The 22,848-nt window shown below is 42.8% G+C and overlaps 1 protein-coding gene across 2 annotated transcripts in view; it reads right to left on the minus strand.

Annotated features, from left to right (window-relative positions):
* BTBD11 (BTB domain containing 11) overlaps positions 1 to 22,848 on the minus strand; it is a 168,072-nt gene that overhangs the window by 22,697 nt on the left and 122,527 nt on the right. For both annotated transcript variants that reach the window (XM_042890504.1, XM_042890505.1), the window contains 6 exons: positions 11,210 to 11,375; positions 8,029 to 8,118; positions 4,756 to 4,857; positions 3,536 to 3,629; positions 3,291 to 3,426; positions 1,391 to 1,611 (listed from right to left, as the gene is read on the minus strand). In XM_042890504.1, coding sequence (XP_042746438.1) covers positions 1,391 to 1,611; positions 3,291 to 3,426; positions 3,536 to 3,629; positions 4,756 to 4,857; positions 8,029 to 8,118; positions 11,210 to 11,375 — 809 coding nt within the window. The remainder of the gene's footprint in view (positions 1 to 1,390; positions 1,612 to 3,290; positions 3,427 to 3,535; positions 3,630 to 4,755; positions 4,858 to 8,028; positions 8,119 to 11,209; positions 11,376 to 22,848) is intronic.

The following is a 22,848-nucleotide window of genomic DNA, read 5'->3' on the forward strand; positions in this document are numbered from 1 at the left end:
AGACTGCCAATTTGAGGTAATTGTTGTGGTGCTCTGCGACACAAAAACCTTTTGGAAACTAGATTTACATGAGCTCATTTCTTCAAATGTGGCCCTGGAGAGCCATTGACTGGAAAAAAAAGATTTTGGTCACTACCTACCTGTATTCAAACTGGTGGTCTTCAGATTACAATTTTCTGTAAGCCCTATCCCATGTCCTCTAATGCTCATTGCTATTTCCCCTGAACAGCACTGGGTGAGTTAAGGAGATTAGCCTTTTCAAGTAGCTGTTTGTCACAGCAGAACCACTCTCTAGGAACTTAAAGGGAAATGTTTCCCTGCACTGAATGAGAAAACACACAAAGTTAATATAGTACTCCAAACATTAGGCTGGACGTGACCTAGTTTCTGTTCTTGCAGAACAGAGTGGGAGGAAACACAAGCCCGGGGCTTGGCATCAGAAGTACTTTCCTTCCATTTCAGCAAATGCCCGGCACTTTGAGAGCAGCTCTGGTTCTCTCCTCTCGTTCAGCACCTAGAGCTTTGCCTGCCCAGTGCACCTGGCAAACCAAGAATGCACACCCTGACCCATGCACGAGTCCCCAGGGCTGGAGTGCTGCACTGCATGGAGGCACAGGAGGCATGCTGCCTTCTCTCTGGGGGAAGATTAATGGAGATTGGACACAGAATAATGGACAAACACATTCCAGATTTATTTCCTCCCCTGTTCCTGACCACTCTTGTCATGAGAAGAAGCAGACTCCAAACAGGCTGCTACAATGCTCAAGCCCTATACTAGCACAGTTAACACACAGAGAAGCCATTCACTGCTCTTCCCTTCAAAGGCTCATAAACCTTGGAAAAGAAAGATGTTTAAACTGTGGACTGCACTATGGCAGAGTGCAAAAGAGAAGCTGTTGGAAGCAGCAGACAAACACTGCCCTAGAGACTTAGCTAACGCTCTGCCAAGCAGGAGTGAAGATGGCTGCTGATAAAAACTATGCTGCCCTGCGGAGCAGGATATGCTGTGGAGCCAAAATGGCCCCGGAACCTGCAGGATCCCCTATCACGTTCCAGATGAAGGATGGAAAATAAGGGACTGCTCTTACAGTGTGTTTAGCACACACGATTTGACATAAAAAGCAGCTGCCCTATTTTGCAGTTGCTTAGGCAGCAGCAATCTTAACTGGCTTCAGAGAAGCTCTGAGAGCCTTGGCTTTAAGCCTGGGCTGGCTTGCACTTACCTTCCCCATCCTCACCCACAAACCTGCTGGGAAACCCCCTGCAATTACCACCTCCACAGAAGTTCAGGAGGCGCAGCTGCGGTCAGTTTAAGCAGCAGCACATGAAAGACACATTTCTTACAGTGGTATCTCTGATGAGGCAGAGAAGCAAGGGCACCTGCACTGACCTATACTCCGTATGTCAATGGTCACATCCACATATCCATGCTCAGCACTGTGGTACATGGCCTCCTTCAGGGCTTTCAGTTTGGCCTTGCTGTTGCGGCTGGCACAAAGCGGAGCTGCTGCAGAGTCAGGTAAGTCTGTCCCCTCTGCCAGTATCTCCTCCAGCGACAGGATATCACTCTTCTCCTTCTCTGGCTGAGCAAGTAGCTTACGGAAGACATTCCTGGCAATTACAGCATGACACAGAGAGGGAGACAGGGAAAGAGAGAACAGGAGAGTAGTTAGTGGTGATGATACTTGGTGCGGGACACCTATCCAGCAGGCAGGTCAGAAATTACTCCAATTAACTGAATAGTTTACAGCAGTCCTAGAGCAAGCACCACTCCTGATAGCCCACCTGTTAACCCAGACCATGAGTGCAAGACACTGCTGTAATGACAGCAACTGTACAGACGTCAAACAAATGGCAGGAACTTTGTGGGAACACAAACCCATGAGCTAAACGTGACTCTCACGTGTCTCATGACTTCTAGAACCTGCCCCACCATCAGGTTAAGGTTGAACTGCCTTAGGACAAGCTCTCAAGACTTTCACCAAGGAAGGAGAAGAAGGCCACTTGAGAAGGGAGCTGTCTGGAGCTACTGAAAGCACCACCACTCGATTAACACTCAAAGCAGTTTGGGAAAGCTAGAGCAACTAGACATTCAACAAGGCCAGCCAGGGCAGGTTCAAGCACATCAGGGACTGCTCTGGCTGGGCGATCAAATCCGGGCCATGACACACCAAAGACCAAATTCAGCCAAACACTTGGTACCTTCAGGTTCATACCAGCATAAACTCATCAAGGAGTTGCTCTTGGTTTCCACAACTATAAGAAAAGCCAAGCTGGCCACCATCCCACCTCCATCATACTCCGACATCCTCCCCACACCTGCTTGGAACCTGGCATGGGGTGGCAGCAGGCCATGGGGCGTACCAAACAAATGCTAGTTTGGGGAGAGAGGGAAAGAGAAGGGAGCCAGTGTGGGTAGTGTAGAAGTTGGAGTTTAAGAGCCAGTTCTTAGAAATAAGTTGTGGGTCTGTGACGTGAACAGGCAGCAACCAAGCCTTGGAGAGCTTCAAGCTCTCCTCAGGCATGTGGCTCCCACTCAGAGGAGCTGGCACCAAGGCCTGAGCGATAAATGTAAAAATTGTCCTGCCTGTCCTCCCAGAGATCCCTTGCAGGCTCCAGATGGGCAGTGTTGTTTGAACCCACCCTGACATGCCATGAGCATGTTGTTACACTGGCAGCTCTTCTCTAAGCAAATAGACGGTAGGTACTGTCTCTAACCTGTATCTATGTTCCTCTGGATGGCTACAATCAGAAAAGCAGGAACGTGAAGATCATAATACTAATCCATTACACTGCAGTAAACTCCTGAACATTGCAAGATCATGCATGCCAGGTGCTCATTTCATTACTTCCTTTAAAAAAAATCGCAGCATACAGACAACATTAAAGCACACAGGACTTTACAGTAAACACAGATGCAGAAACTCTGTTCGATGACAGTGAAGGCTGCAGCAGTACAGTCACAATTCAACCCAAACCTCAGAAATATGTCAAGAAATTCAGAAGGAATGTCTTTGGCATTCCTTCCCACCATCACATCAGCTACTATTTAACAAACATCACATTGCAACACACCACAAGGAGTATCCTTCCTCTTTTTTCAATCAGATATAAAAGAGCAGGTTGTACCACCAACTGGTTAAATTCACATGCTAGCAAAAAGCCTTACATCTGTTCAGTTGGTGGCTTGTTTGATTGTTCATGCAGAACTTTCACCCATCTGCTCAAACCAGTCTCCCAGGAAAAAAACAACCATGTGAGGGATGCCACTAGACTTGTTCCCACTCTACCTGTGTCCATGCGCAGCAGCCTGACTGAAAGAGTTCATGTCACCTTGTGGAGTCATGGAAATGCCATTCCTGTACATTGTTCCTATCATAGGGTCAGCTCCTCGCTCCAACAGCAAACTGACCAGTTCGAAATTTCCTGCAATTCAAGAGAGGCACTTTTACTTCTTTTAAAACCCACTGCTTGCTCATCTAAATCACAGATCTCAACTGAAGAATTTATAACAGAGGGAGGAGAAAGTCCTTACCGGCAGCTGCTGCTAACTGTAAAGGAGTTTCAGAGTAGTTTTCCTCTCCATGCTCCAAGGAACCTTCTACTTTTGCTCCAGCATCCAACAACAACTAGAAAGAAAATTCACCATTTAGAGCAACTGGGGGTGCCACAGTGTTCAAGAGTTCATGAACAGTGACGAATGAGAGTCTAATGCTTCTCATTATCTGCAAACCAGATACAATGGAGACAAGTGACATGCAAGTTCTGCCCATTATTTTACAGAGGCAAATTGATTCCTTTTTTCGCTCGTTTTACATTGCCAGACACCAGGAGCACTGGTGTCCAAGCTCAGAGCCAAAAAAGTGTAACCCAGTGTTTTTGAATGGGAAATGCGAATAAGGTCGGTGTCAGGAAGTAATGCACTGAAGATGGAAATACTGAATATCAGCCCAACAAGCATCCTTCCTTTGTGGTCTTCTAGAAGCCGAGGACCAACTTAAAATGGAACAGATTTCAATTGCCTCCATCTTTTTATAAAGACATGGCCAAAGAAAGGCAATCATTAAGAACAAATCGCAGCAATGAATCCAAAAGCTGTGGTTTCCATCGGGTACACATCCACATGAATAGTGACAACGCTGAGAACAAAAGTGGCCAAGGAGAGCAGGATAGAGCCTGCCCTCTAGCCGCTCTTGGCCATTTATGTCTTTAGGCTTTCAAAGTTTTAACAAAGCTTCGTTACATGTGCCACAGACACAGCTGTTTTGAAGAATAAACCTTCGTGACTTTAAGATGCCAAAGCAGAGAACTAGCATATCCCACGCAACGCCTTGCCTTGCTCGGGTAAGGAGACTGAGAGCTTCTCCCCCTTTGGGACAGAGCGATGGCTGTGGCTGTCTGCCTCTCCCCACCAAGGCAGCTGTCTGGTATTTGTTAAGAGTATTAGAGAGTAAGAAAGTGTAATGAATGAATAGACAAACACACAAAACAAGTGGTCAGGAAGGAGCACAAGGAGTTGTCAGACTTTCTTTGGTGCAAGTTTGCTTTAAAATTGTCCTATTTAAACCTCATATTGGTTAAGGTTTGAACACCGTATTTGTTATATAATAGGTCTATTATATATCAGTACACTCTCGAAGAAGCAGAAGTAACCAATATGAGTATGACAAGAGGATACTGGTTTGAGATGGGTGTAATTGGAACTAAAGAGGAGAAAAAAAAGAATGAGATGCAGGTAGGGAAATACAATAATACCTGAACTACAGGAATATGTCCATGCAACACAGCAAATGTCAGAGCTGTCCAATGGCGGGTCTCAGGGTGGACGGATGGGTATTTATGAGCAGTACTGACAACCTACAAACAAATTAAAGTTATTTTTTAAAAAGTGTAATAAAATCAACCTGCCTGAAAGCCAGGCACGTGAGGGAGTAAGTGAAATAGAAAACCTGGGAAAGGTGCTTTAGAAAATGATTGGTTTCATTTTTTTTCCAGCAAAAAAATTTCTTAATACTAAAACTGTTCATGCTGATTTGACAGCTTGAATAGCGTTATACCAAATGAAGTCTTTTTACCAACTACTGTAGCTCCATCTAAACCACTGGCCACCACTTTTGCACAAGGTCAAAACATCCACAGTTGTTTACAGCAGCACACGCTAGGGGAGCAGGGATGAATCAGGATGCTTATGGCTAAGGACCACTCCCACTGACTTCTGCAGACTGTGTATTGACAGCCCCAGCTCTTGGGATTGCTTCAGGCCCAAAGGAATTCTCTCCACATAAACTGGTATGACTTCTGTCATTGACATCAAGGAAGACAAATCACAGTCCCTGCCCTGGAGTTTTCCAGAAGTGCTTCCAGGCTCCTCCTCTTCCACTGGAGGGCAAATGGCAGCTGAGAACTGATGGGGCAGAGTGACATTTCACAGATATTTTAAGAAAAGTCTTTTTTATTGCTTTCTCCTGTCTGAATTGAGTTAGAACAGAGCAGGGTGGCTTCAGATAAAAGAGATGCAAACTGTATTCTCAGAAAAAGTGGCATTTTTTTACATTGCTTCTTCCATTTTCTAAGGTTTTGTTCCTGCTTCCTCTAATGTAGTAATGTAGGAAAGATGAATAACCACTCTCTGCTTCAGTTTCCCTGTCTTAAAGATGGGGATATTAATATTGATGAGGTTCACAGAGATGGAAATATCTAATGAACATTTGCAATCTGAGCTTGCACACTCAGATGGAGTATGATACTAAAATTCAAAATCTTGTTATTCATCTTAGAATGGGAACTAAAATCAAGAGTAAAAGATGCTTCACCTCTGTCTTATCAGCCAACTATGCTTTCACTAACTTGTCTGACATACTTTTATCCATGTAGGGGAGCAAGGCTAGTTATTAAATGCTTAGTTGCATGAGAAATCACATTTCCAAGCACCACATGCAGCATTCTGTTAGAAGCATCAAACCAAGCCCTCGATCCTGAGAACAAGGGATGAGGACAAAATCTGAAGAGTCTGTACAGATCCCACAATTAAAGTGGATCTGCACCAGAGCCTGGTTGCATCACTCAGATTTGCCAAAGAGAGGGGGTTGAAGTGCCCTTCTCTCTTCTACAGTTCAGTAGAGACCAGCACATTGCAACCCTGGTGGAAGTGGAGAAGCCTGCTGGTGTCTGAGCAAAGGTGCAGGGATTCTTCAGGTCTGGGTTTGCTCAGGAGGAAGAGGATCAAGCAGTTTGAGTCTAAGGATTTAGGCTGGGGGGTAAGAGCAGCAGGGGAAGGTAAGTGTCCAGCATCTCCTCCTCCAGCATGAATTCCCACTGCTGTCTGGGGCAGCCTGTGGCAAGCGGCAAAGAAAATGAAGTCATTTTAACTCCTTTGCCCCTTTTGATTGCAATTCTCTACAGTTGACATGATGTTTGCAAAAGACCTGTGGGTGGTAGAGCTTTTAAAACCTCAACTGAGATTTGCTGTGCATCTACAGGTCCCACTGACTCCAAAGTGGATTGCAGCTTCTCAGCACATCTGGAGATGAGTCCATTTTTGATAAACACGGGCAATCAAGAATGGAGGCACCCAGCATTTGAGGCTACTTTTGGAAATACATATATATATAACTGATTTGCAAAGTGAAATAAGAAAAATGATGCAGGCACCTGACAGGGTATTTATTTTTGTTCATGGTTGATTTGCCTTTTTTTGCCGTAATTGCCCAATTTGCACAGTTGGTTGTGGTGTGCACAAATCATCTTCTAATTGCACACCATAATTACTCATAGTTCTTGTCCCAAAGTGTTTTCATTTGATTTGAGAGCAAACACTCTACAGAAATGAATCAGGGAGGTTCAAATTTCTCACTGGAGCTGTTCTTTCAGATGTCAGCAGTTTCAGGAAGACAAAACTGTTTAAATTTACATTTGGTTCAAGTCTGGAAGATTACTGGCCCAATTGGAAGGGCCAGGATTTCTGCTCCTAGTGATAACTAAATAATGCTCTGAGCTGTGGGATCAAAGCAGCAGGAGAGATCAGCCCATGCTCATCCATTCTTTGGTCTGTCTGTCTACAGTGCAAACAAGGGTTCAAATGCTCAGTTATCGCTGGATCCGAGGGCAGCTCACTTGAATTGTGGGAAGGAAGAGGTGAGAGTGGACTCCATGAGGAATCATCAGCTGATTTCACACAAGACACCAAAGAGCAATAAGATAGTAACAGCTATCAGTCACGTACAGGTGACATCTATTTCTGCTTTTAAATTCAATGTTTTAGAAGTGCAAAATGTCTGGCTGAAAGCAGCACCTACAATTTATCAGCTCATTCAAATCCAAACAGAACAGATGGAACACAGATAAGTGAAGCAGACAGCTTAATTTACTCATGACCTCCACAAATTGAAACTGGAACCATTAACAAATAATTCTCTTGTGGATTTTCAAACAGCTTTTTAAAAAATGTACATACCTGCATTGCATTGAGCCGGACCACAATCTGTTTGGTGGACAGATTGTAAGTTTTTGATGTGCATTCATCAAAGAGACATTAATATTCTGGAAGCTTCAAGCTCCTCAGTTTTCAGACCAAAGCATTTCATAAAACAAAGCAGGGGACACTGCACTTGTGTGCTGGGGATGCTTAGATGGAACATCCCAAGACATACAAACGCACAAGCTGTACCAAGCTATCAGACAGACATTTCTATTACCCTCTTCATTGTTACTCAGCTGAGATTCAGGGATGTCTTCCATTACTATCAGAGCTGTGCTCTGTGCTAATGCTAATGCCCATTTTCATTTGCAGTATGTAAATACAACTGTCTAATTACCTGTGGGGTAAGTCCGATGACTTGACCCTTTCTGAAAAGTGAATCCAAATGTTAACCTAGTGCAGTCTGATTTCACACATTTCAAATGGTGTTGTCTAGGAAAAGATAATTTTATCTCTATTTCTTGGGATTTTCTCTCTGCTACTGTTTCAGGGGGTAGTTTAAGATGTCAACAAACAACAGAACAAAGATACAACCAACAAAAAGTCCTCACCTCAGCATTCAGATCTGCTCCAGCATCTAGCAGCATCTGCACCATAGCCTCATCACCCCTGACACAAGCATACATCAGTGGAGTCATGCCCTAGTCATTTTTTGGAGTTAAAAAACAAAGGAATTGACAAATTTAACACAGAACTCTTCTGATTTTTTAAAAATAATTAGTTAAGTATGTATCATTAAAACTAACAGTATGTATTTAATGAAATCCATTACCTCTGTTACAGTCATGCCCCTCAGACTAACAAAAGCGAACCATTTTGTAAAATCTCCATTTTCATTGTCAATTTGGCTGTTTTGCTTCCCCTTTACCCTTGACATTCTCAATATAGCCACTGAAATAGCATCTGTAAGCCTCACCTCCATGTTTATGTACAAAACTCAGCATCTTTGCCTTTTCTGTGGGACCCCACGGAGAAATGTTCTTATCAAAACAACCATACACCCACTGATAGTTTTAAAAAATGATACTCTTATTCAGTTTTCTATGATCACTGTTTCTTAAAATCTAACTTTTCAATTACTGACAGAGCCTTTAAAAACATACAAAGCTCCTCTTATGACAAAGTAAATTTGGGCAAGTTTTTTCCATATGGATACCATAAGAGGCTGGAGATGCAAATGCTTTGTATTGCACTCTCTGGTAAACAAAGACTTAACTTTAAATGAAATGCTAAACAGCTGCTGTCTCTAGGAAAGCATGTCCCTGTTTGGAGGAGAACTAGATTAACTGACCTCTCACTATAGAACACAATTTGTATTAGTCTAAAATACCTACAGCACCTGGTCACCATTTCCCTTGAGATAAGTATTATTATGGTTGTGGTAATGCATCTAGATGAAACGATGAAAAAATCATTAAATCTACCATAAATTATAATAGAAAAGGCTGCTTTTTAAATACAGTAGGTGATGTTGACCAACAGCCACCAGTTGTTTTGCACTACATTTACTGCAGCATGTGGCTACCTCTGATGTGTGTTTATAGCCTCCCTCAAGGTTCTCTGGTAAAATTCCAGTCAGCTGGCAGCAGGTTCACTGTTTAATCTGAGTGCTGCCACAAAGTGAAATTATTTTCAGAGGCACAGGAGGTGCCCAGCATGGCCAGACACAGAGCCATGCCACTGCTCTTCCTGTCCAGAGCCCAATACCATTGCTTTTGCTGAACTACCCATTCTTCCTGCTTGCACACTGGGTTGAAGGTAGCAGGCACTGGCATGTGGAAGGATTGTAGAGAAAATAAAACTTACGGTTTGTTTCTGCAAGGTAGACACAGTTCCCTTTAAACGCAAGGAGCAGAACGCTTTTGGAGGTACAGCAAAAGGGAACAAGAAATTTGGGCCTCCTGCTGTTATTAAGAAACGACTTCATCCCAGGCAAGGACAGGTGTGGGTGACTTGAAGTTATTTGCAAGGAGAATTTGAAACAACTTCAGCTACAATCAGTGGCAAAATACTTCTTTTGGTAGCTAATAAACAGTACCAGAGAAAATGAGTCCACCAGAACTACAAAAAAAAGTGCTTGAGCCTTGAAACACAGCGACTGGTTGGTGGATTAAAATTAAGGTGACTTAAATTATTATTTCAAATTCTCTAAATGGTGTCAGTCAATGATTAAATCAAGCATTTAGCACACGACTTTGAAAACCTGCATGACCCCGCATTTGCACAGCCAGGAGCCCCATGGCAACTCCTGTGTGCCACATATGGCTTCTGGACCCACTGAAACTGATGAGGCTTACCATTGACAAAAAGGGGCCCTGAATGTCATGCTGTGGTACCAGGGTTTTACAGTGTTTCCAAACTCCGCTCCCCTTGCACTGCTGTCCCTTCTGCCTATCTCCAGCCTTGATCTGCAGCTCAGCCTTTCAGCACCCCTCAAACCCCTCTCTTTGCACGTGGGAGGAATGGGATTTTAATGAGCCCATCATTACCACTCTATGTACATAGGGACACAGTAACAACATGAAAAATCAACACTAGGGCACATTAGGGTTTTGGCAAAATAAAAATGACTCTTTTTCTTTCAGCCTTGTATAACTTCCGGCTCTGTCCTGCAAGATGTGGGATATCTGCTTCAGGGAAGCATGTAAGAAAACTTTCACTCAAATGGGATGTAAGCATGTGTTCAGAGTTAAGCATGTGATTAAGAACTTTGATTTATCAAGGCAGAATGTTTCCAGCTTTCAGCCTGGAGGACAGAGGAAATATGCTGCAAAAAGTTTCCAGATTCAGACTATGTTAAAATAATAGTGATTTTTTTTTAAGCATAATGTTTGAACATTAGAATGGGCTCTCTAACACAATATTTTTTGCAGAGAGTACTGCCCTCTTCTAAAGCTTCTCTCAAACAAATCCACAATACTGACCTAAACTGAAGCTCCTGAACTCTGGAGCAGCTTTCTTTTCAGAGGAACAAAATTCACAACCCTACCATGACTTTCATCTGGGGGCATCAGAAGATTCAGGGAAATTCCCTTCAAAAGGAAACCATAATATCTGTATCCATCGTTGCCCTCACGGGAATGGGGAATGACCTCCCCAGCATCACAGTCCAACAGACTGCTGCCAGCAGGCAATTGCAGAGGCAGGTTTATCCCTCAACACAACCACTGGCCTCATGGAGAGTAACTCCAGAGAAATCTAGGTTCTTCTGTAGGTGGATATTGGCCAAAGACTAATGGAGTGGTAACGTTGCAGAGAGGCTTTCACATCTAGAAGACCAGTTCAAACAGGGCTCAACTCAGAGTGCCAGCGATTAACCTTCTCCTGCTGGGGTGGTGTACATGAAATGTGTTGCAAATCCCAGGGCAGTTTCTCTTGGAAGATGTCCACCTCACAAAGCTCTGTCCCACATTAAAACCGCTTTAAGTATTCAGAGCAAGACTAAGCTCTCTTCTGATCTCCTGGCTTCAATTGATTCACTTTTCTGTTAAGAAGATTCCAGGAGACATTCACCCTCACTCTGAGTTACCTAAATTCTAAATAATCACTATGACCTGATATGACCAAACTTACTTTAGTTGTTCACCTAGTGAGGCTTTAACTCATTGCAAAATAACGCAGGGAAAGCATTAAGGTCCTACCTACATTTAGTTGACATTTGGGTTCATTTGCTTTGATAAACAGAAAAAAACTCTCATGTTTCATTTCCTCTTTACATTTCTGTCTTGTTACCTGTTCACTCATGCTGTTAATCCCATCCGGCCCTAGCAAGGCTATGGCCTGTTTAACCAGATCCGTTCGGCCACAGTTGAGCATCCGGAAGCCCAGGTCCTGCTTGAACTTCGCTTCAGTGGCAACTGCATCCAGTTTCCGAGATGCACAAAAACAGTCGTCGATTCTGTGAACATGAGAAATAAAGTCCCTCAGAGGACAGTCAGAGGACAGACCTTGCTGCCCTTAGGAAAATAATACTCTGCCCTATCTTTGAAGGATGTAGGTCATGCACACCATTCATTCTCCTTTGACCTGTATGCTCAAGGAAAGTGCTGAATGGGAAATGCTAATGCATACTAATGGAGACTGCCCTTGGTCTATCTTTCATGGGACAAATTACATATTTTCTTTTTTTTGTTGGGAAAAAAAAAAGAGCGCTTTCACTTGATTTTTTTCCCCTGTGGAATTAACACACAGCGCATTCTCACCGCAAGTTCTCCCTCTGCATGGCGAGATGATCCAGTCCCCTCAGTTACTGAAAAGTTTCAGTGGCTTCAGTTAGCTTTGAACTAACATCAAATGGATGTATCATCATTGACAATACAACAAAGAGAAAACAACATCATTCCAAACGCCTTCAAGTGTCTTACAAGCACAGCCCCAGTAACAGAGGTGCCTCTGCAAAGCAGAAAACGCAAGTCCTGCAGACAAGTAGGGCACCGTGTGATCAGGAAAGAGAAAAGCATTTTTGCCAGGTAACTGTGGCAAAATATCATGCATCCCCACTGGCTGTGCATAGCAAACGAGATACCATGCTTTTCAGATCTTATTCAAAAGATCCACAAGCTGTAAGCTGCTCAAGATCTCCATTTCAAATGGATGAAGGGCTAGGAGTTATTTAGCCAAGATGTGAATCTACAGCTCCAGAGAGAGCAGGCAATTCAAATCTGATGTTTACTTAACTCGGTTTCATCTTATTAAAAGACAGATTTGCTTTTCTTTCATGCTGAAGAGTGTCTGGGTACAGGGTGGAGTCCAAATCCACAGTGCTTTTGGTGTGAAGTTGGATAAAGAACTGGAAAAACAACACTTTGATTCTTCAACGACACCAGGTCAGAAAACAAGGGGCTACTTATGAATGAAAAACAAAATCAAGATCAAAAGTGAAAACTGCAAATAGACAGCAAGCACTTGTTTTCTACTTCACATGAAAAAAAAAAAAATGGAGAGAACAAAAAAGTATATAAACAGAACATCATTATCATTTAATTTTCTTCTTCAAAGTGCTGTATCGGTGCTTTATAAAATATATAAGACTGCTTAATATTTAACAGCAATATGCAAATAATACTCTATATAGAAGCAGTGGTATGTAGTAACAGCTACTGTTCTTCTTTCAGCAGAGGAAAGAAAATTAAACTGGAAATACAAAGTATTTTGATCAAAGCTTCTGCAGGGCTAAGAACTGAAGCTGGCATCTGGGCCTGAGCTTGCTCTTTGCCTTGCTGGGCTGTGACTGGATTGGAAGCCCATGGATATTTTGGTGCTGTTCACTTTACACGCTCAGTTTTGGCTTTGTCTGCTGAAAAGTCGATGTCCTACAAAAGCAAATGAAGCAAGCTTGAAGTACCATTATTTGGGGGGAAAAAACAGAATGACACTTCATCACAACAGCATGCCATACAACACACAACCACAATAATACCACTATAACAACAGCAACCGGATCTGCAGAAGTAATATGCCTACAAAGGAGATGAACAAAGAAAACCATAACAGTGCTGCTTGTTGCACAGATGTTTTTTGAGCAATTTTAAGGAAAAAGAAAAACCAGCACAGTTATGCAGGGCTGAGCTCGATAACACAGTGATCCACAGGAGCAATTGCTGCTTCTACATGTTCACACCGTATGGCACATTTCTGGCACAAGAGCTACACAGCATTTGGTACTTACTACCCCCATAGTACAGGATACTAGAGATCATCTGTGCTCTCCTTTAATGTACAACTAAGACAAAGCATGCTCACAAGTAGGTGTTGGGATTTTCAGTGCCCAGAGGGAATGCCTGAACCTCCCAGCTCCAGCTGGCCATTTCCAGATGACTGTGGGCTGAAAACAAGGTGGTTCCTCAGTGAAGCATGCCTCTGGAAAGATCTAAACATCCTCTGAGGACTGCAGAGATGTCTGCCACTATGAATCACTGATTGTGTCAAGCCACTGCTTCATCATTTGTACCAAGATATATAACATACACTGAATAAAATGGGTCAAAATCAGTGCTAGCAGAAACAGGCAGAGCTTCACTGACGTCAACCAGACTTGGTGCACGCAGAATGCCAGTTGATGATCTTCTCTTCCCCAGAAATATGATTTTGACCTGAGTTACACACCCACACAAGAAAGGAAGAAGGAACATGGGCCTACCTTACTTACTTCATATGGGCTGCCCAGAGTTCTACTCTGGTATGAATTCAGGCAGCATCTACTGCTCTGTAAGTGACTCCTCTGAGAGCTGGAACTGATACCCTAGGAGCACACCAGTTCACCTGCTCAGAGCCTATAAAGGGGGATTTTTTAACACTCATACTGTGTATCAGCAAATTAGTACTCCTCAATCAGCTATGGGGAATAAGTTTTGGTTCAAGGCTATAGCTTTGTGAGCAGCTTTGTAAACACTGCAACAGTCTGGATTCAGAGCAGTGTCTGAGTTGCAAGGCTGCTGGACAGCACTGAAGACATGCCATCTAGACCAAGTACCACAAAGCAAGAAGCCACAACTTAGTACCATTACCAGTTGTCAATATACCCCCAAAAGGGTCCATCACAAGTGGGTTATAGTTCTGATTTATGGAACAATGGCAAAATTGGACCCAGATCATTGCTGCTCCCACCATTATCATATATTGACTAATAAAATGACTAAACTGGGGTGTTCAATAAAACAAGAACATGACATAAGGGAATGGAATGGAGAATGTTTCAGAAGAGAAAGCATAGCAGCAACTAAAAATGCCAGAGAGATGAGTGAGTTAAGGAAAGGAGATTTAACATGTACAGATATAACGCAGTGAAGAGACGGATCAAAAATGATCAGGAACTACAAGTACAGAATAGGAGAATACAGCATCATTTTTAACACTGGAAAAAGCCAACTGGGAAGATGGTACAGCAGACAGAGCAAGCAGCCACACTGCAGAATGAAAATGAAAGAAAGTGAAAAAGAAACCCAAAGCCATCAAAAATGAGCCCTAATACAACCCAGCACTGCATTTGCTCCCAGGTCCTTTTTCTTACCAGAAACCGTGCAATGCTAATTCCAACAGTGAAGTATGAGTGCGGGTCTCTGCTCCATATTACAGTAATGGATGTTCTCCCATCACAGACAACACAGAGACTCGCAAACATTAAAGAATGCAAGATAAAAGAAGGAAGAGAGCAGGCACCAAAGCTTGATGCATTCAGACTTCCCATCTTTGTAATGTGATGAATATACTGACAAGCTATGAAGAGGGAGGGAAGGGATGGGAAAGAAGCTTGAAAGATCAGGTTGACTAAGGCCAGCTAAACATACAGGGTCACTCCAGAGTTGTGAAGCTGTGCCTACAAAGAAATGGAACTGGAAACGTCCCCAGCTGCACAGTCAGTTTGCGGCCCTTTTGCCAAGAAGTATTTGTGATCTTTCCAGTCGCACAGGATGCTGACACCGGCTTGACAGCTGGATGTCCCCTCCAAGGCCACCTCAGTTTGTTGCCAGATCTGCCGGCTGCCAATGCTCACAGTTTGTCCTTTTTCAAGTCCTCACCTGGCTTCTTTATCATCTGGGACAGCTATGAGAGGAGCAGATCGCAGGGGCAGTGCTCTCCCCCTCTTCTTGCTGAAGACAGTCCTGGGATGGCAGGATCCACCCAGGGCTGCCAGCTTCAAGGGCTCCGGCAGATGATGTAGTCCCCATAACTCAGGGCTTCAGTAATACAGCCTACAAGCTCACTATCCTACATCAAGCAAATTATTGTCTTTTATTCAGTAAAAGAAAAACTAGAAAGTCAAATCTTCTTGATTTTGTTTTTATTGCTAAGCTGCAACCATGTTTTGGAATTTTTTTTTTAAAGAGGTTTGCTCCCAAATTTCTTTTAATTCCTAACCAATATTTTTTCCACAGCAGCTATCTTCAAGATCGCTACCGTGTTGCCACTGCATATATAATTAACTTCACTATGGCATCATATGGGCAATGCCATGGTAACGTTAATTATTTGTGACTGGCCACTGTCAAATTCTGCACGGTGCCCATGACATTCTATCCTAATCCAAAATACTCACACTTCTGACAGGAGCCAAAGGTAATCTTCCTCATTTATAATGGCTCCTAGCAGCAGAGCAAATTATTTTTGTCTTTTCCTAAACTCACATTAGGGTGATGGAATGCAGCATTTCTACGGCAGCTGCTACAAATGTTAAGTTTTGTCATTTTCATTTGGAGTGGCTAAGAAAGGGTCTGTGCTGATCTTTAATAAGTTACGGATTGAATACATTTGGGGAAACAGATGATTCAAAATGTTTCCATCGTAACTGGTAGACGCAGCAGTTCTCTTATTACATTGCTTTTTAATTATTTGTTCTCTTGGAGGGGATTATTGCCATAGTCAGTAGTGGACAATTAAAAAATGCAATGCTCTGTAAATGTTATAAAAAGGAGAAGAAAAAAAAAAGAAGAAAAAGAACATCCTAATTATGTTCTAAGCTATACGTGCCAGCATCACGAGCTAATAGTTAATTTAAAAGAAATGGAAAGCTGAATGTGATGAGCAGCAGGACAAATGCTTCCCTCTGGTAAAAGGAACAAATCATCATCGTGATACCCAAGCACCAAAACCTTGTTTGTCCACTTGGGACCAAATCACCAGCTCTTTCAATTAAAAGAATGATAATCTATTAATTAAGTCCATCTCTTCAGCTCTGTTGAGTTTATTCACTATGCCTCTGTCCTAAATATGAATGAGGTCTCATGTCAGAAATTACAGTTCAGCTGGTTGCAAGTCTGGAAGGAGTCATATTTTAGCTAGCAATATGCATGCATTTGCAATGCTTAATTTCTTAGGGTCAAGGATCACCGTTTTGATCTGGGTATGCACAGCCCATAGCACAAAAGGGTCCTGTTCCTTGCCTGGGGCTCTTCAGTGAGACTACAGACACAACAGCAGCAGGAGGAATGATAGACGGTTTGATTTAAATTTGTGAGCAGTTTTTTTGTTTTTTTTTTTCAAAGACAGGCCTTAGAAGGGAATACACAGCTGATATTAATAGGACTGCAATATAAATACTATATTGAGACAATCATTTGCATTTGCAGTTTGGAGAAAGTGAAACATAAGCACAAACATGTTGATCAAAGTGATGAAGAACACTGCTTTTTAACATGGACAACAAGTATCTCTGTTTACTTTAATCAGGAACCAAATTAGACAAGAAAATAAAAGTCCTCTGGATATTTATTAACCAATCTCTTGTTCTTGTCAAAGGCTTGAAAATAGATTTGTTACAGATACTGGAAAACAGACTTAAAAAGTGATGTAACTATAAAATCAAGATCAAAATCTATATTTCAAAGCACTTTTAGTATTACAGTCCCACGTACATAGGCCAGAAGCCATACTCAAAATTGAATCTGACTTCAGATTTTGAATAAGGTCAATGGAGGAGAGGAAAGATTGGGTACAAATTAATCTTTCATACAAACAGACAACACAAGTCCTCCTAGGTTAGTGCAAGGCAATATGTTATCTGTATCCTGATGAATGTATTCAGGAACATAGATAGAAAAGAAGTATATGAAACACTGCTGAGCTTACTTGCAATGGAAACAAAACAAAACAAAACAAAACAAAAAACTCCTACAAAAAAGACTCTATTCTTAAGCCTATAAAATACAAGTGTGTTCTACTGTGGAAGTGAAGGAGAACACAAGGAGAAGGTCCTCCTGATCAATACATATTTTTTTCATTACTGTCGCCTTCCAACAGCCGGTTGGCAGCACAGGTTGAGATTCACCTCAAGAAACCCATGCCCAATCTTTTAAGTAATAAAATCTCCTTCATCTACCGACACCATCTGCCCCAAGGGACTGCTGGATTTTGTCAAGCAGCTTGTTTGCAACCGCTTGCTCGTTTGGCATTTTTGCACCTAATTATGGCGATAGACATGGCTGGTGTTAAAGGATTAGTGAAAATTTGTGGGAGAACAAGGACATTCAAGGAGGCAGGCAAACACCAACCGTTCCTACTTAACTGTGGCTGTATCTAATTAAATAGTGGATTTTCTTAGCAATTTTCTACTCTCTCTCCACAGAACCTCAGCCCCTTACTCTGCATTTTAAGAGAGAGCAAAGAGCGGTAGAAATATTTTTGCGCTTCCACATCTCTGTTTATTAAGTCTATTTATATTTTCATGCTCTGGTACAAGTACAGGATTTCCATAAATAAATTATTAAATGCAACTCTTACTATTTCACCTCTAAGTAAGAAGAGCACATGCATAGTATAGTATTTAGATGACATGGCAAATGGCAGACTGCTCTGAAAGAAGAAAACAGCACATCTTGCCTTTACATTGTGTCTTTCCCTTTCCATGGTACTCAGAAAACTCTCTACAGTGAGCTAAGGATGTCCTCACACTAAATGAGCTTCATTCCTGAGTTTGATAATCCTATTTTCCTAGAGAACCTTCATTAAGAAGGATGGTCCCAGACAGAAAAGCAGACTTTGTGTTCTTGGTTCAAGGCACACTGGAAATTAGGAATGATTTTCAATTAAAAACAGATTTTCAAAGGCATTCAGATACTGAAACAGCCCAGAGACCTTTCTGGATCAGAGCTGCAAAGGCAGAGCAGGGTGAGGCTGGGATGGGGTAGCCACTACAGAAGCATACAAGACTGAAGTGTTAATAATCCATCTCCTTCTGCAGCAAGGCTTGAACCCATCTGCACTTTCAGCTTAAACTTGCTCACAACCTGCTAATATCCACATAGTTCAGTCTCCAGCATGTCCTTTAAACAGAGTGTTTACACACACCCTTCTGTGGTGTTTACTCCTGACGTATTTGTAGAAGATAGCCACACGTTCCCTCAGCAGTCACCTTACTCAGCTACATGAGACCCATTCTTCCAGCCTTTCTCTAAAACAACATTTTGACAGAACCCAAAACCCATTCTCTCTGCCAGGTCCAGTGTGAATATTATCTCCACACAGACATAGTATTTGCTATTCCATATCACTTCCTACCAGTTACACCCACAGAAGCATCAGTGTTTTCCAGCTTGTACTGCCCTTTGTGCATCCTCAAATTGCACTGTTTTGGTTTTTGGGTGTTTTTTTTCCACAGCTAAGGAAAAAGTCACCTGCATGGTTCACAATCATTCTGTGATTGAATCCTACAGTGTTCACTGACTCCATTCAAATACTCAGCTCTCAATACAGAATATATCACAGTGTATATGCAATGTATAAGTTACATGTACACCACTGTATGTATTATTTTTTAACTAAGCTGTATGTGTTTGCCTCACAGTTGTGGAAAACTGCCCTTCATCCCATTGCTGTTGTCCCAGCCCTGAAGGTCATCCACTTTTTCCTGGATGATTCCCCAAACTTCCTCTATTTGGACAATGCCTCTCAACACCACGGCATCAGCAAATTTTAACATCATGAGCACACTGCTAATATTTATGCCAAAGTCCTTTATGGGAATTAAAAAAGGAGCAGCTCTTACATCGGAGAGCTGAATAGCTCTGGCTGTGGCCTCACTGCAACCAATCCATCCCTTGTCACCTCTCTCCAAGCCAGCCTCTGCTCACTTCCTGGTTCCTTCACTGATCCTGAGCATCTATCTGCCTTAACCGAAAGCTCCCTGCATGGACTGCATCAAATAGCTCACTCGAGTCCAAAAAGATGAAATCTACCAAATTTCCTTGGGGCAGAAAATCACTTATGGAGAAGTTATTAGATTAGTCTGGTAAGCTCTATCTTTAGAAAATCTGTGTCACGTTTTATCCCATTTTCCCCTCAACAACCTCTTTAATTAGTCTTTGCTTCTAAAACCATCCTAAAGCCTTGCATATTATTGACATTACACTAAGGGGCTGGAATTTTCCTTGGATCCCTTTTCATCCTTTTCAAATATCGGGCACTGCTATTATTAATCCTTAGAGTTATGGTACCACTCTGAGCTTTGTGAAAAATATTTCCCTCTGACCTTCTGATTTCATGAGGCAGCTCTTTCTCATCTCTGGGATAGAGATGAGTGCACAATTTTGAGTGCATTAAGCTGCCTAGTTCACTCCCTTTTTGATGGCTGTTTTTCCATTTTCATAACCTTGTTGTTATTATTTAGTTTTCTTTCCCCATCAGGATTTTCTTCCTGAAAACAAAGTATTGAGTCTCTGGTGATGGCATCTGTTAGCACTGCTGCACACCTTTCCCAGGTGCCTTCTCAAGGCTGGGACATAAATATACCAGTTTCCTCTCTGCGCTGCAGGAAAAGAGGAGAAAAATGCATATATCCATGGTCAGGAGCAGAGACAGGACCCAGATTCTCAGCCGTCAGAGCAGAAAAGAGTATTTACTGCCATCACTGGAAGCAAGCCCAGCAACCTGAGAGAACAGCATTGAGACTAGCAGCAGTGATGTTGTCACCTCCAATGACATTTGACTACACGTATGCGGAGCTCCGTGCTCTGCACATCAAGATAGGATAGGGCAGTAAGAAACTCTTTTGGAACTCACCCATGATGGCAAAAATGCCACTGCCCACCTCCGTCATTTGAATCAGAGAATCACAGAATATCCTGAATTGGAAGAGATCCAACCCCTGGCTCCACACAGCACTACCAAAAAATCAGACCATACATCTGAGAGCATTATCCAGATGCCTCATGAACAAGGGTAGCCTGGGGCCATGCCCTGAGATGGCTGTACCAAGCCCACCACCCTCTAATGAATAACTTTTTCCTAACACTCAAACTGACCCTCCTCTGATGCAGCTCCATGCCATTCCCTCTGGTTCTATCATTTGCCACCAGGAGAGTATTGCTTGGTTGGTTAAAATCATCCAAATGGAGTTCAGATCTGCTTAAAGAACCTTCCTGTGATCCTCTTGCCAAGACATGCCTTCGCTGAAGCAGCTGTGACCTGTGCTAGACAGTCATAAATGTTGCAGAAAATGTTGCTTCTCTAGTGTTCAAGACAGGAGCCTTTTCATCTAGGGACAGGTAGAAACCATTCACCAAAGGTACTGAACTCTGCTTCTCTCCCAGAGGCCAGCTCATAGTGTTGCAGCCTTCCAGTGACCTGGACAAGGGGACAGGGCACTGACAAATGCGAGAGGCCTTCTAGATACTGCTGCAGCCACAGAGAAATGCCTAGCCTGGCGAAGAATTGAATTCTTATTGCTTCTGGACATCAGAATGAACATACACGCCCTCATATGCACTTGTACCCCATCGCTTTCTTTTAACTTCTGACTGTCCAGAAAATAGAGCAATTCAGTCATATGCAAGACTGACTGTGTAACAGTCTCTTGCATGACACTACCACCTCTCTCCGGTCAATTTGTTCCAGCATCTTTGCGTCCTGCAGGATTGCCATAGTATATTGCAAGCAGAAATAAAACTACTGATAAAAGAGACGGCAGCCTTTGTGCTGAACAATACTGGATGTTCCTCCTTCGCTGTTTCCCTGCCTTCAGCCTTCAGACCCCGTCTGCAGTCATCCATTAGGAATTCTCCCCATCACATCCAACACATTGGTTTTTTTGTCTTTTTTTTGTTTTTAATAACTGTCCTACAGAGTAGAGGAAGGAAAGAGATGTGTTTAGAGCTGCTTGTATTTAGGTTGAGCAAGGGGAAGCTACGCTTTGCTGATGGAATGAAGAGGAGCAGCCAAAGGCAGGCATCTGTTCACAACCAGACAGACTAGAGAAGTTCGAGAACAACTTGCAGCACAGGAGCAAGTCCAACACAAATGATACCACCACACTCTTTTGACAGCAAATTTCCTTCACCCCTGATGCCTTCACTAACCAAAAGCCTAGTGCTGGGGGCAGAGCACCCACCTTCACCAGATTTATGCCAGCAGAGAGCTGCTTGGCATGTGACTCTCTACTGGCTACATCCAGCTGCTTTGGGTGGCACAACATGGCCTGGGACCAGGTAGGATGTTATTTAGGTCTGGTCTCCCACTATGACAAAGAATGTCTTTGGCACAACTTGTGTGCTTCAGTCTCAGCTAGCTGTTGTACATCCAGCAGTCAACCCATCTGGTAGGTAGGTGAATCCTACCTCCTTGCAAGCGGTGGAGACAACTCTATTTAAAGCTCCCACTCCTGGGAGAAGGTTGAACATTTATATCCTTGTTCATCTCCCAAAGCTGGGAAAGGGTAGAAACTTTCTGGCATGTCTGGTGCTGTAAAATCAAGAGACTGGGAAGGAGACAGACAGCTTCTGCCTGATTCCAGCCTCCCTCAGTCCTATGCACACAGCAAAAGCAGCTCCTCTTTCAGGAGATTAAGGGAAAGAAATTAAGGGGATGGATTTTTAAAGATCAGAAGAGGGAAGAAAGAGAGGAAGTACTGGAGTGAAAGGCAGGAAGAGAGCAGAGGTGATTTACAAACACATATCAGGAACCTCACTGTTGGAGTATGTGATTGTGCCGGGAGGTGTCACACGGCTCCTCTGGGAGACCATGCTGTAGTCCAGATAAGACACTGAATATTTGTTTTTTATCTGAACTTCATAGCCTTTGAGATTCTGCCAGAGCTCTCCCTCTCTCTGCAAGTGCATTTTTCCAGTGTGGAAGCTGATTTTGCTTTATGTGTTAGCAATGACAGGTTGTGAATCAACACGACGGAATGACGCAGCTGCACACAGCACAGGACATGGGCCATGGGATGTAACACACGGTGAGTTTTTTGGTTTGGGTTTCTGTATTTAAGGGATGAAAGAAGAATGCTAAGAAAAGTCTAGAATTTGAACGGGTCTCAAGGTTCTACTTATTAAGACATCTTTATAAAAGTCACAAAAATATATCAAGCTCACTGCATTTAAAATCCTTCAGCTGCCATCCATCACACAGCTTATTTATAAAGCAATCCCCTGCAAAGCTGCTGTGTCCTCTCCCAGTGTTACATTTATGGCATCAGTGCTTGCTGAGGAAAGGACATTTGGGAACACTCCCTCCCTCACAGGGAGGCACGGAAGGCTGGCACTTGGCTTGATGGCAATAAGAAGCGGAGAGGATCTGTACCAAATACAAATAAAAACCAGCAAGTGCAAGATTTCCAATCAATTGACATTATTGTTCAGAATAGCAGAGCCCTCCTCTGCATCTCATGATTACAAGCACGCAGGGCCTAAGCCCCCACTGTACAACCAACCTCCACCACGGATGGACCTTGACACAAACATGAGTGCCCCAAAACTTATCTGTAGACCTCTGCCTGTGCAGTGGGGAGAGATTCTCACTTTGAAACATCAGCGGTTGAATTGGGCCCCTAGAGTCAAACAAGGGCACACTGCAATGTCTGGTCTCTGTGAACTCCAGAGCTTGTCCCCAGAATGATTTAATTTTTCATTCCCACCTGATTAATTCTGGGCTGCACTCTTCAG

Source organism: Lagopus leucura, unplaced genomic scaffold (genome assembly GCF_019238085.1).
Source record: "Lagopus leucura isolate 7727_CA_CO unplaced genomic scaffold, USGS_WTPT01 Super-Scaffold_100159, whole genome shotgun sequence".
NCBI classification, from domain to species: domain Eukaryota; kingdom Metazoa; phylum Chordata; class Aves; order Galliformes; family Phasianidae; genus Lagopus; species Lagopus leucura.